We start from the raw sequence: 14,347 nt of genomic DNA, 5'->3' as shown, positions 1-14,347 counted from the left end.
AAATGCTACGGTGGCACAACTGCAGCGCTTCAGTGGAGACCCCACCTACGCCAACAGGACGGGTTCTCCTGTCGGTGTAGGTAATCCATCTTACGAGAGGGGGCTGCTAGGGTGATAGAAGAATTCTTCTGTGACCTAGCACTGTCTACACTGGGGGATAGATCAGCATAACTACGTGTCTCAGGAGTGTGAATTTTTCATACCCCGAGTGACATAACTAGGTCAAAATAACTTTCTGGGGTAGACCAGCTCTTTGAGTCCTGTACTATTTATGTACTTCAACCATGTTCAAGTCATCTCTTAATCTTCTTTTTGTTAAGCTAAATAGATTGAACTGGTTTAATTTTTCACTGTACAGCAGGTTTTCCAGGCTTCAACATCCTTCTTGTGGCTCTTCTCTGAACTCTTTTTAGTTTGTCAATATCCTTTTTGAAGTCAGACAACAGCACTGGATATAATATTCTAGTAATGGTTTTGCCAATGTTATATACAGAGGTAATTACACATCACCTATGTTCCCCTGCTTATACATCCAAGCGTTATCTTAGCCCTCTTAGCCACAGTGTTGCAGTGCTGTCTTGATTTTTCTATGATTTTTTAAATCAGTGTTATGTGCTACTAAGATAGACGTGCAAGAACGTTATGTCAACACAACTCTCTCAAATCAAATTAGCTTAATCAAGAAACAATACCAAGTTTGTTTGAAAAGGCCTGTTTTTCATAAAACTTAACTGGCATTTAATTCTGCTACCATCTTTAATTCTTTACTGATTGCTTTATTTAACCATTCTATTATTGATTCCCAGCATTGATGTCAAGCTAATTGGCCTATAGTTACCCAGATGACCCCATTTACCCATTATAAATATTGGCACGACACTACCTTTCTTCCTCTGGAACTTCCCTAAAGTTCCAAGTTTATTTAAAATGAGCATTGAGTGTTCATTTTGTTCCTTGGCCAAATCTTTTAAAACTGTTGGATGCAAGTTATACTGTCCTGCTGATTTTTAAACGTTTTTAACTTTAGAAGATGCTGTTTAACAGCCTCCTTAATTAATGTTTGTTTGGAAAGTGTTTCATCACTGTATATGAATACATCACCTGGCTTCTTTCCAAATACAGAGCAGGAATAGTTATTGAATGCTTCTTCTGCCTTATCTGTATCAGACAGTTTTATCATCTCACCTAGTGATAAATTCCTGATAAATTTAAAAAACGTATTGTCCTTAACCCTACTAGTCATAGATTTTTTTCATTGACATGTTTAGCTTTCTTTATCTTGTATTGCATTTCATAACTTCTGATTTATATTTATTGCTGTTAACTTTTCCTTTTCCCCATTTGTTATACTTTGTCTTTATTTTGTATTGCTGCTTTCACTTCCCCGCTAAACTAGGATTCTTTAATCAGTGAAGCCATCTTAAATGATTGTGGAATTGCGAATCAGATCATGTTCACTTGCACTTAGGTAACCACTGATTCTTAGTTCAGTGATCAATTCATCTTTATCCATCAGAATGAGAGGTCTAGTGTAGAATTAACTGGTGTTGGTTGCATTAATTCTGGTGCTAGAAAATTATCATTTAGATACTGTTTTCTTCCTGGCTATCTCATAGTGTTGGGGTAAACTGTTAAACAGAAACTGTGTTGCACCCCAGATGTGGCTGCATTTCGATGGTAGTTGAAGTGGTGCAGCCAAAAATGATTTTCTGTTGTCTTTCTGCTCCCATTCCTGTTCCTAAGGGCAACAGGGGACCGGTATGGTCTCTGGTATAAGTTTGAGCCGTCTCAGGGTTGATTCAAGTTACACTGGCTGATAACTATCCCTAGGTTCCATGCCCCCTTTACAGGGAGACGGGACTGTTGTTAAGTTAGTATAGCTGGTTGTATGCCAGTCGGGGATTTCTATCCCCAGTAGAGTACTCCACTGCCTATTTGCACCATCTTTCTGGCCCTTTTGCATCACCAGAGTGATGGGAAAGGCATTTGTGAGTCTGAGCCTCTTGCTCACAGTTTTTCAAGTGATGGAGCCGACCAATACATATAAACTCAATTGTGTTTTCCATTCCAGGTGGTAAAGGTTGGAATAGTGGAACAGTCCTCAGCAACATCAGGTAATAGAACCTTTGCTTGCTTTTCATTGCTGTCGGTAGCATCCCAGATTGGAGCTGTAATATGAGAATGCCTGAATGCATGGGTTTAGTGGCGCAAGGTCAGAGTTAGCAAGCATGTTAGGGCTTGTTGACAGGGAGAAAGTTATACCGGTATAAGGTAGGGTGTGAATTTAAAGCGCTAAACTCCCCATGTGGATGTACTATTCTGGTATACTATTTTTTCTGGTTTAGTTTGTCACTTTGGAAGCAGTTTAAGTTTAGCAGAAAAAATCCACTCTTATCCCAGAGTAAGTGTGTTCACATGGGGTGTTTATGCTGGTATAACTGGAAAAATTTCTATGTAGACAACCACTAAAAAAAAAAAGTGCAACATCAGTGTAAACTTGAATTCAGTGCATGGGTTCATTTGACATACATAGTAATAAGGTTCAGAGTTTGTTTCCTGATTAAATCTGTAAGTCACTTATGCACTTGGAGGACTGTAGCTCAGATTCTAGCAGCCTGTTTTGCTGTCACCATCTCATTGCAGTCCTCCAGCAGAAATGGGAGTGGAGGATATTGGCTAAAATTGTCTCACACACAAGAACTATATGAAAAGAACACTATTAAGGTTACAAAAGCAAGCACTCAAACAGAATTAGGGATGTCCATGCAACCTTAATTCAGCCCCTTGTGGGTCTGCATTGATAGTCTTCAATTACATGATCACATACTATTTTTTTCCACAGGATCTGCCCTATTCAGTGCACAGGATGGACAGCTATTCAATATTTTACTCCTGGGTGTTCAACATGAGGCCTCAGACTTTATGTATTGCACACTATTCAAACCCTGCACTGAAGACAGAATTACTCATTTTCAAGTTGGCTTTTCTATGGTGCTCGTCACCAGTAGTATCTGAGTGTTTCACGAACATAAATTAATCTTCATGACACCCCTGTGAGGTGAGGGGGTATTGTCCCCATTTACAGATGGAGAATCGAGGCACAGAGATTAACATCTGAAGTATCCACTAATTTTAGCTGCCCAATTTGAAATGCACAGGATTTTTCAGAGTACTTGGCATTATATAGCACTTTATATGTTGCATGCACATCTCCCACTGACTTCATCTGCAGCTGTGAGTGCTCAGCGCTTCTGCAAATCAGACCTCATGGTTTCAAGTTGGGCCCCAGAAAATGAGGAACACCCAATTAGTGATCACCTATGGAAAGACTGGTTTAAGTGACTTGTGCAGCATCATATAGTACTCTGTGGCAGGGATAGAATCCAGTTCTCTAGGGCAGTATTTGACTGCCTTAACCATGAGACTGTCCTTTCTCTTCTTACAACCCCCTGCCTCATTCACTACACTCCTTCCAAATTCTGCAACAAATGGAGCAGAGGTGCTACAGACAACAGCCTCCTTCACTACACAGCCCTGATTCATCCCCAGAGCAGGCCCATCCTGTGCACTGAATGAAGTCGGGGTTTTGTGGAAAAAATAGTATGTGAGCACTGCTCAGTACCAGTCTCCCTCCTTGGGGGTACTTGTCCAATCTCAGTCCCCTCCACTCCAGCTTCTTGTTCAAGTCTTTGCCCCGCCGTACCACTTCTCTCCCAGTACACTGGCTCCTCGTCAGATCTGTCTCCTTCTCCTCCTTTCTCCTGCCCACTGGTTCTTAGTCCCAGTCTCCCCATGGTCGTCTTGTTATCTTGGTCTTGCTCCCAATGCCCAACCCCCATCTAGTTTCCCTCCCTGACTCCCAGTCTCCTTTGTCACCTTGGCAATCTCCTCCTCCCCAGGCTCCTTGTCCCAATCTACTCCAGGTCCCCTCTGCACTCAAATCAGGCAGCTTCCTCCTCCATGCTGCCTGGGCTCAGCAAGCTGTCATCTGCTCTCAGTTCAGGAGCCCAGACCTGGCACAGTTCAGAGCTGCAGTTCCAGGGATAGTCCTGCTCACCTTTGAGCTGGAGCATGCTCAGTGCAGATGGAATGTTCAGGGAATTTAGCTGCGAAAAATCTAAGAATTCTTTGAGCAAACTGGAATTTTCAAAGGGTTCTAACTTGGTCAAATTTGGGCAGATTTTCATGGGAAAAGCAAATGACACCTCCCTGATACAAAAGCTAACCCCTACTAATTTTTAAGTCCCTTTTCCAAAGCATGGGGATACTAGAGCTCTTCAAAGAAAGTTGCCAGAACTTCCTATCGTGGGGAAACATACATTTGTTCCTAACCTTATTCTCTGAAACCGTTGAGCCATTTTGTCTGAAAATTTCCTCTCCCTCCCTCCCTTCCCCCCCCCCCAACAAAAAAAAAAAAAAGGACACCTGGCATGGAAAGTTTCAGCCCTAGCAATTAGTTTGGCAAAGTTACAAGCAACTGAAAACAGTCTGATAATGGTAAATGTCGGCCAACCTTAATATAGGTGGTGCCGTCAGCTTCCTAGGTATATGGTGGCATGTTGGGTTCTTCATGTATGAGCTTGGGCTGGTCACATTACAAACAACTACCAATATCATCTGTACATCGCTGCCCTGACACACACTGTTACCTTAGGAAAGTTTTAGTCTGCTTATTCATAGATTCTAGGACTGGAAGGGACCTCGAGAGGTCATCGAGTCCAGTCCCCTGCCCTCATGGCAGGACCAAATACTGTCTAGACTATCCCTGATAGACATTTATCTAACCTACTCTTAAATATCTCCAGAGATGGAGATTCCACAACCTCCCTAGGCAATTTATTCCAGTGTTTAACTACCCTGACAGTTAGGAACTTTTTCCTAATGTCCAACCTAAACCTCCCTTGCTGCAGTTTAAGCCCATTGCTTCTTGTTCTATCCTTAGAGGCTAAGGTGAACAAGTTTTCTCCCTCCTCCTTATGACACCCTTTTAGATACCTGAAAACTGCTATCCTGTCTCCTCTCAGTCTTCTCTTTTCCAAACTAAACAAACCCAATTCTTTCAGCCTTCCTTCATAGGTCATGTTCTCAAGACCTTTAATCGTTCTTGTTGCTCTTCTCTGGATCCTCTCCAATTTCTCCACATCTTACTTGAAATGCGGTGCCCAGAACTGGACACAATACTCCAGTTGAGGCCTAACCAGCGCAGAGTAGAGCGGAAGAATGACTTCTCGTGTCTTGCTCACAACACACCTGCTAATGCATCCCAGAATCATGTTTGCTTTTTTTGCAACAGCATCACACTGTTGACTCATATTTAGCTTGTGGTCTACTATAACCCCTAGATCCCTTTCTGCCGTACTCCTTCCTAGACAGTCTCTTCCCATTCTGTATGTGTGAAACTGATTTTTCCTTCCTAAGTGGAGCACTTTGCATTTGTCTTTGTTAAACTTCATCCTGTTTACCTCAGACCATTTCTCCAATTTGTCCAGATCATTTTGAATTATGACCCTGTCCTCCAAAGCAGTTGCAATCCTGCTAAATTACTGGGACTGTTTCTTGTATCCCTCCACCAGTAAAGCCACATGCCTTGTTACCATGGTCTGGACTGGCACTAGACCTGTGAATGGAGGGAACCCTACATATGTGGTTCTCCTTCCTACACCACAGGACTCTGCCATGTACCTGGCACTATCCCATCCCACCCCATCCCTCTGGAGGCTTCTCTGCAAGGCCCAAGGGAATGAGTTCAGGAGGGCTAGGGCAGGTGGAGTGAGGGGAACAGGTGGGGAGAAGATGTGAATATTAGTCAAAAATAATACAACACCAGCCTGTATTTATTCTCTGCAGCTCCCTGTGCTCATGGCGCTGGGTGCTGGAGTTCCACAGAGGCCCACAATCTTAAGGTGGATGGCTTTGTCCTCTCGTATATCCCCTTAGCTCTGCCAGGCTTGGTTTCTTCTGCAGAGGACAAACCATCCCCATTGGGACACTCTGGGAGGAGGCCTACAAGAGGATCCTCAGACTTCCCCTGGCCATTCCCACAGGACTTTGTGATGCTTCCTTGGGTACCCAGGGCTGTAAGGCACCTTGCTACCATGTGGCTTTAGTGTGAGAAGCAGTGTCTGTGCCTGCCAGCGATCAGCTCCCCAACTCCACTGACCCTGGGCAGCACCAGCCCTGCCCTCTGGGCCTCGGAGGCCCCACTGTCACTCTGCAGGTTAGCAATTGGCACACTCCTGCGTCCTCTGAGCATCTACCTGGAGTGTCCAGCCCCTGCTCCATTGGACACTCGCAGCATTCACAGATTCCCTGCCTCAAAGGAACAGCACACCCCCGTTTATCAGTTCCACCTCCATTCACCCCCCCCCCCCCCCCCCCCCACTTCACACACAGCACTTAGACAGGTTATAGTGAAAGCAAGTATACGTTTATTTAACAAAGGATGGAGATGCACGTAGAAGGGTTACATATACAATAAAATCATAACATGCCTTCTAGAGCCTAGAGTTAATGAACAAGAGACTCTTGTGTCTTGCAGAGTATTGCTCACCCCAAATCCTTGCAGCGCTTTATAGCCAGGCATGGCTGTGATCCCCCTTTCCTGAGACAAGCATGTTTGTCAGTTTGCCTCCTCTGTGAACTATTTAGTGTGTCCCTTTGTGCTTCAAGATATACCAGACCAATCCAATGTCTGTGTTTGTCAATAGGACATCCTCCTGCTGTTTGTTCCTTCCTCTAGGTTTTGCAATCTCTGACTTGGCACCTGGTTCAAATAGGCCTACACTGTGTGGCATAAATACACAGTACACAAATGGCCAGACGGGGGGAGAGGCCTGTTACTGCCTGCATGAAAGGAATTATCTCCGAGGTCTGGCACCTCCTGGTAACCTGCCTCAACTCCAAGACCTTAAGAGCATAATTTTCAGTATAGATACATAGCTCCTTTACCCTTATCCATACACACATTTCACAATGATTATGGCAACTAGTGGGCTACTGGCTCTCAGTAGAGATCTCACATGCCACCCTTCAGTGAACTATTATGCAGATACCTAACCCTGGGGATCCCTGTGCACCCCCGGACCCTCTGCCAGTTGGCACCAATGGGTGCCTGGGTCATACTTTCTCAGGAGGAAAATATCTTGGCCCCTGAGTCTAACTGCGCAGGGCTCATAGGGCAGGAGAGACTAAAGCTGATCTGTCAGAACAAATGAAAAATGATAGTTCTAGTGCAGTGGCTCTCAAACTTTTTTACTGGTGACCCCTTTCACATAGCAAGCCTCTGAGGATGACCCCCCTTATAAATTAAAAACACTTTTAAATATATTTAACGCCATTATAAATTCTGGAGGCAAAGCGGGGTTTGGGGTGGAGGTTGACAGCTCGAAACCCCCCATGTAATAACCTCGAGACCCTCTGAGGGGTCCCGATCCCCAGTTTGAGAACCCCTGTTCTAGTGTTACTAGACTCTTTGGGCCCTCTGTAGAGCTGGACGTGAGTCGGGCCCTGTTTGGGAGGCACAAACAAACTCCCGTCTGTAGCCCTGAAAGGCCATGAGATACTCGACTCTAGCACTAACATGTTAATGTCTAGAGAAGCTGCACTGATTTGGCTGCATCAGCCATGTCCTGGGCCTCTGAAGGAGGGAGGGGGGTGGCAGTATGGAGCAGTCCCCTGGGAGGCAACGCATTTTTCAAATTGCATCAGTTAAGAGTTCCCAATTAGCTCCAGGCAAATGTATTAGTGAAGAGCACAGATGCTGCTTTTAGAGTTCACCTTAACGTTGTTGTGGGGCTGGGCTACACACAAATATACACCAATGTAGCGAGTTTACTTGGAATTAACAATGTCCATTAAAATAGAACATTCTTAATCCTAAATAAGCAGCCATACAGGCCTGGTCTACACGACAGAGTTAGGTCAATGTAAGGCTGCCTACGTCGACCTAACTCTGTAAGCATCTACACTAAAACATAGCTCCCACCAATATAATTCTCCCACTTCACCAACTGAATAATTCCACTTCTGCAAGAGACATAGCACTTAAGTCGACATAGGGCTAGTCTACACTGGGGTGGGGTGGGGGGTCGATCCAAGATACGCAACTTCAGCTACGCGAATAGCATAGCTGAAGTCGAAGTATCTTGGATTGAATTACCTGGGGTCCACACGGCGCGGGATCGATGGCCGCAGCTCCCCCGTCAACTGCGCTACCGCTGCTTGCTCTGGTGGAGTTCCAGACTCGACGGTGAGCACGTTCGGGGATCGATATATCGCGTCTTAACGAGACGCGATATATCGATCCCGGATAAATCCATTGCTACCCGCCGATACGGCGGGTAGTGAAGACATACCCATAGTGAAGTTGACACAGTGTCAGCATAGAGACTGCGTTACTTACATCGCCTGTTGCTGCCTTTCAGCAACCATTCCACAGTGCCTCACACTGGCAGTTAAATCGGCGCAAGTGCTCCTGGTTAGGGTGCACACCGCTGACACAAGGAGTATAGTGTGGACATGTAAAACCGATTCAATACTGCAGTGGCTCTATGTCAACATAATTTAGGTCAACTTAATTTTGTACTGTAGACTTGCCCACAGACTTCTTCTGAAATAGCAGGTATGAAATAGAAGTGAGTTTGGTGCATGTTTGTGTAGAGACCAGCCCTTATTTGAGCTTCAAAGTTCCAGCCCCAGGCAGGTGCTTTGGAAAGGGGTCAGCTGGAGACAGCTTTTCAGTGGTGGTTCCAGAAGCACATCAGTTTGCATTGCATGTTTCTTCATAGCAGGAAAACACACTCAGCTCTAAAATGTTCTTAACAAAATGACCAGGCAACATTGCAGCCAGGATCTGCCGTGATTTCCACAGCTGGAATTTTCTTGTCTGTGACATTAAAGCTTTTTGGGTGAGTTTTGGGGAGGTTTGCCAGTGAAACAATTAGCTTCTCATTTGCCAAGTGTCCTGGAGCCTTCACCCTTGAGTGTTAGGCTTGGCAAAGAGACTATACCGGGATTTCAGTAGGCTCTGCTGAATATCTTAGGCCATCTTTACTGTAGGGATTTCTGCTGTCTGCAGCCAGCCCTTGAATTGGGGCTTGTGCTTATGCACATCCCTAGCACAGACACAGCCTTAGTAATTGACCATAGAGCATGTGGAGCGATTTTTCGTTCCCTTAACATTTTTTGCCCAAACGATGCAAATCAGTGACAGTTGATGCCAGCTTTCCTACCATAGTCAGTTGTAATATAAATAACCCTGTTCAAAAAAGGCAGGTTAAGGTTTGTCACGCTGGGAAGGACTGTTTTACCCCTCACCCGTGACTCAAACTGCTTGAAGAATTATATTCAAACTTTAAACCTGTGGGGATAGTGGGTTTTATTAATGGGATGGTTTTAAACCAGCAGCATTGTAGATATGTTATGCTGATTATTAAACCTGGCTCATACTGACAAATATACAGAGAGAACCAGTTTTAAACGAAGCCATATCTACACTACCACGTATGCCAGCAAAAGTTATGTCACTCGGGGTATGAAAAAACACACCTCTGAGTAACAGAAGTTTTGCTGGCATAAGTAGTAGTGTGCACAACACTATGTCGGCAGGAGAGCTGCTACTGCCCGCTCCTTGAGGTGGTTTTATGATGTCAATGGGAGAGCTCTCTCCTGCCAGCATAGAGCGGCTACATGAGCAGCAATCTTACAGTGGGGCAGCAGCATTGATGCAGCTGTGCCAGTGTAAGCTCGCTAGTGTAGACATGGCCTAATAACATGTCCAGCCAGGGGTTTGCACCAGCTTAACTAAATCTGTTTTCTAAAGTGCTTTATGCTAAACTGATGCAACTTCTATGTAGGCAGGGCCCAAGCCTGAGAGATTTTATCCCGAAACGTGGATGTCTGGCAAATTCAGTGCATGTTAACATGGGAACTGTCTTGCAACCTTAATTAGAGCTCTGCATGCTTTGTTGGTTCTGTAGGCCAAGCTTATAGCACACCCCAGGGCTCCTGTATCCCTCCATTCCCACCCTCCACAAACTCCCTGGGTGCCACCTTTCCATCCCCCTCTGTTTCAGAGACTCCCTGCAGCCCTCCCATGACTTCCCTCATGCCAGGCCATCTCTGACCTCCATTTCCCACATGCACACATGCCAGGGGTTGACCCCTATGCACACACCAGGATCTCCCACCACCACCAGGGGTTCTGTGTCTCCCTTTCCCCCATGCCTGAGGCTCTGTCTGCACCTCCCCCCATTCTTATTCTTTCTCCTTTTCTCTTTCAGGAGGTAAGTATTTTTAAACTCTTGGGAGGATGGGCTGGTTGGAAATAAAGGGTTTTGTGCCTTAAGCTGCTAGCTTTGCTAACCAGATACCAGGGGCACCATGTGCCATTTCTCCCCTTTTGGCTTTCTGAGTTTCACCAAAATCACTAGGCTTCTGCCCACTGATGCTTAGAACGTGCCTTGAAATTTTGGAATTGATCAGATGTGGTATTTAAAAGTTATTGCGTTGCATCCGGAGAAATGCCATTAAATGGAGTGTGATGATATCTTGTATTGCACCAACTTCTGGTGGTGAGAGACAGCAAGCTTTTGAGCCACACCCTCAGGTCTGGGAAAGGTGTCACAGCTAAATACAAGGTGTAACAGATTGTTTAGCATAGGCAGTTAGCATATATTGTAAGGGACCATTCAAGGTGGAATGACCTTGTCATAGGACAAAAAGAGGTGGGGTTGGTGGTGTTCCTCATCCACTGCACTGAATGCCCCAGTAACTGTGGGTGAAACCAGACAATTACTGCGCTGTCAAATGAACTTGCACAGGAAAGTGATAAAAGACAAAAATATCACATCACCGGTGGGTGAACACGTCTCACAGAGTGATCACTCTGTCTGACCTCTCAGTCCTCATCCTCAAAGGAAACCTGCACAATACTTTCAAAAGATGAGCCTGGGAGCTTAAATTCATAACTCTGCTACACAGACACTATGGCTGACTACACCGCGCACCTTACAACGGCACAGCTGTGCCGCTACAGCTGCACCGTTGTAAGGTTCACAGGGGCGGTAGCTTCCTCACCCGGACAGTGTTTCCTGCCAACGAAGCGCTGTCCACACCGGCGCTTTTGTTGGTGCAACTTATGTCAGTTGGGGGCAGCGGGGGCTTCAAACCCCTGACAGACAAAAGTGCTGGTATAGACAGAGCCTAAAAATCATGGACTGAACAGAGACACTGGACACTAACATCCCCCCCCACCCTTTTTTGTCCTATGACTGCAGAGGTGTTAACAGGCCACTCCACCTTGAATGGTCCCTTGGAATATGTGCTATCTATTCTAAACAATCCGTTTCACCTTGCATTTAGTTGTGAGGCTGGAAATATGTTTCCCAGACTGAAGAAGAGCTCTGTGTGGCTCCAAAGCTTCTCTTTCACCCACAGAAATTGGTCCAATAAAAGAACAAGGAGTACTTGTGGCACCTTAGAGACTAACAAAGTACTCCTCGTTCTTTTTGCTGATACAGACTAACACGGTTACCACTCTGAATCCAATAAAAGACATTCCCTCCCCCACCTTGTCTCGCTAATACCTGGGGACCAGCATGGCTATGACAACGCTGCATACATTAAATGGAATGTAAGGCCTCACAAGCTCCACCAACTCAATTGGGTGTTGCCTAGATCCCTGATCATGATTTGCTTTTTTATATATAATGCCTGTTGCCATGGCTCTGCCACCACTTTGCATATTTAAGTCTGCCAGTGCCTTTGGATGTAGGTAAGTATTAGAGCAGCCTGAAAGATGGGGTGCAAAGGCCCAGCAATTAGGTGACTTACCCAGGATCACACACCAAGTCAGAGGCAGAAGTGGGAATAAAACTCAAGTGCCCTAAATCTGTCCTTCAGATACGGGGCAAGACAACTTCTCATACTCCACAGTCCCTGATGTTTTTGTCTACTACATAGCCTTCCAAGGTGCGCTGGTATCCATTGTTCTCTGGGTATAAGAGCCTTCTCCTCTGCATCTCTTCCCATCTGGAACAGCATTCCCACGTCTCTACCTCCAGACGCCTCACGTCTGAGGCCTCATATGGAAGCATCTCATCTCTATGCCTCTTAATTTCTCTCTCCCTCAGCTGTTGTGCTAATTCCTTAGAGAGCTTTGGGAACAGGCTACATGTTTTAACACCACATTGCTCTTGCTGTACATGGTGAAGCCTTCTGTCGAAGAGTCTCAAAGCTCTTTACAAATGTGAAGATGGGGTGGGGACTCCACAGGGCTCCCCTTGTGGAGTTTCCTCCTAATTCCTCCATTAGGAGAGGGTGATTTGCCCCCCAATCATGCACACGCTGTAGATTAAAGCAAGGGGTTGGTTCCCAAACCGTATGGACACCACCTTGTCCTAGTGGTAAAGGACCATCCATATAACCCTCCTGTGCGTTTTCACTGCCTCCTACCCCCTTTTAAGAGAAGTTCCCAGCAGAGAGGGGCTCCAACAAGTATGTTACCTTTGTGTGGATTCCCTGCCAGGGTTGAGGAAACGATGCATGTTCCTCCAACCTTCCCCTCCTGTCCTGGCCTGACCCCCTTACTACACAAGAATCCCAGCTCCTGCAGAGAGCCCTAGGAGGGCTGTGGAGGTGGCTGGCCATCTCCCTTCTCCAGTGGAGTTGAGATCTGCATACAGTGTGTTTCCTGTAATGAGTTGGGGGAACAATCTGGCCCTAAATGACTCTACTTCCCAAACCACCAGTGAGATCAGTAAATGGAACAGTAACTTCATTTGACAGATGGGGAAACAAGTTAGATGAATAGCCCTGGGGGTGCCGTGAAACAGAGGGAGGAAGAGACCATAGCCTAAGCACAAGACTGGGCTCTGCCAAGAGAGACACTGCACTGTGCGGTGTTCGCCAGCAGGAGAACCCAGGTGACAAACACAAACAGTTTGACTCATTCTCTTTAAGGTGATTCCGATGACGCAGCTCCCTCTAGTTCCAGTGTCCTTTCCTCTACCCCGCCTTCTGTGTCTCCTGCTGTGAAGGAAGCTTCCCCCACCCCACCTTCCTCGCCGTCTGTCACGGGCAGCTTCTCTTCCTCCAGGTAAAGCACCTTCCGCCTCTTTTCTCTCCCTGTATTACCCAAAATACAGTAGAAATGAAATCTCTTTGTAAGGAACACTGCAGCCCTCCTTCCCCCACATGCAACTCCCATCTCCCCAGTCCTCTGTCATCCCTTTAAATTATTTTAGCCTAGGCCTTGTGGAGATTAACCCTGTTTCACTTCAGAGGAATTAACTCGTGGATACTGGGAGGGATCAGGAACTGATGGGAGGGTCATTGGGGCTTCATGAGGGTAAGGCTGGATTTTGTTTGCTGCATTTGGCTGGGAGGGGATCAGGCCGTTTGGCAGAGTGCTTGCCTGCATACATTCATCTGCAGCACTCTCTGAGGATACTCGTCTGCAGCTTTACCTCAGGTTCTGTTAGTGTCCTCAAATGGGAGTCTTGTCTTGGAGGTCTCCAGTTGGCCTGGAGACCTAATACTTCATGTCTTGGAGAATGTGTAGAAAGCAGGTATTTCTCCAAGCTTCCTGGTCTACTGCCTTTGGATTTTAGTAAAGCATTTGATACCTTCAATCTTAATTCAAGAATAATCCATGTGATCGTAACTACCGGAGCAAGGGCCATCACAAAGGATAACAGGACACCCCTGGGATCCATGTTAGGGTCTGGCCTTATTAATGTCCTGGATGGAGACGCTCCCTGTATTCGTACAGCACCTTGCACAGTCGAGCCTCTTTCTGATTGGGTCCTTGAGGTGCTGCACAATACAAAGAAATAACAATGGTCTAGAAGGAGGGAGTAAGGAGCATGTTAATGAAATTTGCAGATGACACTAAATCTGGGAGGAGCTGTGAAGACCAGTCCAATAAATAAGAGGGACCAAGGGAGATTAGAAACATGGGGAGATTAAACTTGGTTTGAAAAATGGCAGCTAACAAAACTAGGAGCCAAATAATCCAGAATACTCTGTGGGAGAGAGGAAATTGGGCGGCATAAATGCAGAAGGACCTGGGGCACGTTAATGGAGACTAAATTAAATGAGCTTTGTAGTGCAATAGGGCAGCAAAAAGCCAATGTAATTTTGGGCTGGATACACAGATCTCATCCTGAGCTGGGATGTAATAGACCCACTCAGTACAGCTGTGATGCAGCTGTGGCATCAGTCAGTTCTGCCTACTTCAGTACTAAAGATATGGAAAAAGTTGAGAGAAGAGCAACACAAATTTGAGTTATCAATAACTCAGAACCATAGGATTTTGGGATGCCAGGGAAATTCCACAAGTCTGGAA

General features: G+C 45.8%; 1 protein-coding gene across 1 annotated transcript in view; it reads left to right on the top strand.

Annotated features, from left to right (window-relative positions):
* The window catches only part of LOC112107397 (phosphofurin acidic cluster sorting protein 2), a 168,643-nt gene that overhangs the window by 141,536 nt on the left and 12,760 nt on the right, over positions 1–14,347 (top strand). Inside the window, exons 20-21 of the mRNA XM_024201092.3 lie at positions 2,072–2,114; positions 12,961–13,096. Coding sequence (XP_024056860.1) covers positions 2,072–2,114; positions 12,961–13,096 — 179 coding nt within the window. The remainder of the gene's footprint in view (positions 1–2,071; positions 2,115–12,960; positions 13,097–14,347) is intronic.

This window comes from Terrapene carolina, unplaced genomic scaffold, assembly GCF_002925995.2.
Source record: "Terrapene carolina triunguis isolate 2854851 unplaced genomic scaffold, T_m_triunguis-2.0 Scaffold210, whole genome shotgun sequence".
Lineage (NCBI taxonomy): Eukaryota > Metazoa > Chordata > Testudines > Emydidae > Terrapene > Terrapene triunguis.
The sequence above is the reverse complement of the archived record's forward strand: the minus strand, read 5'-3'. Positions and strand labels throughout refer to the sequence as shown.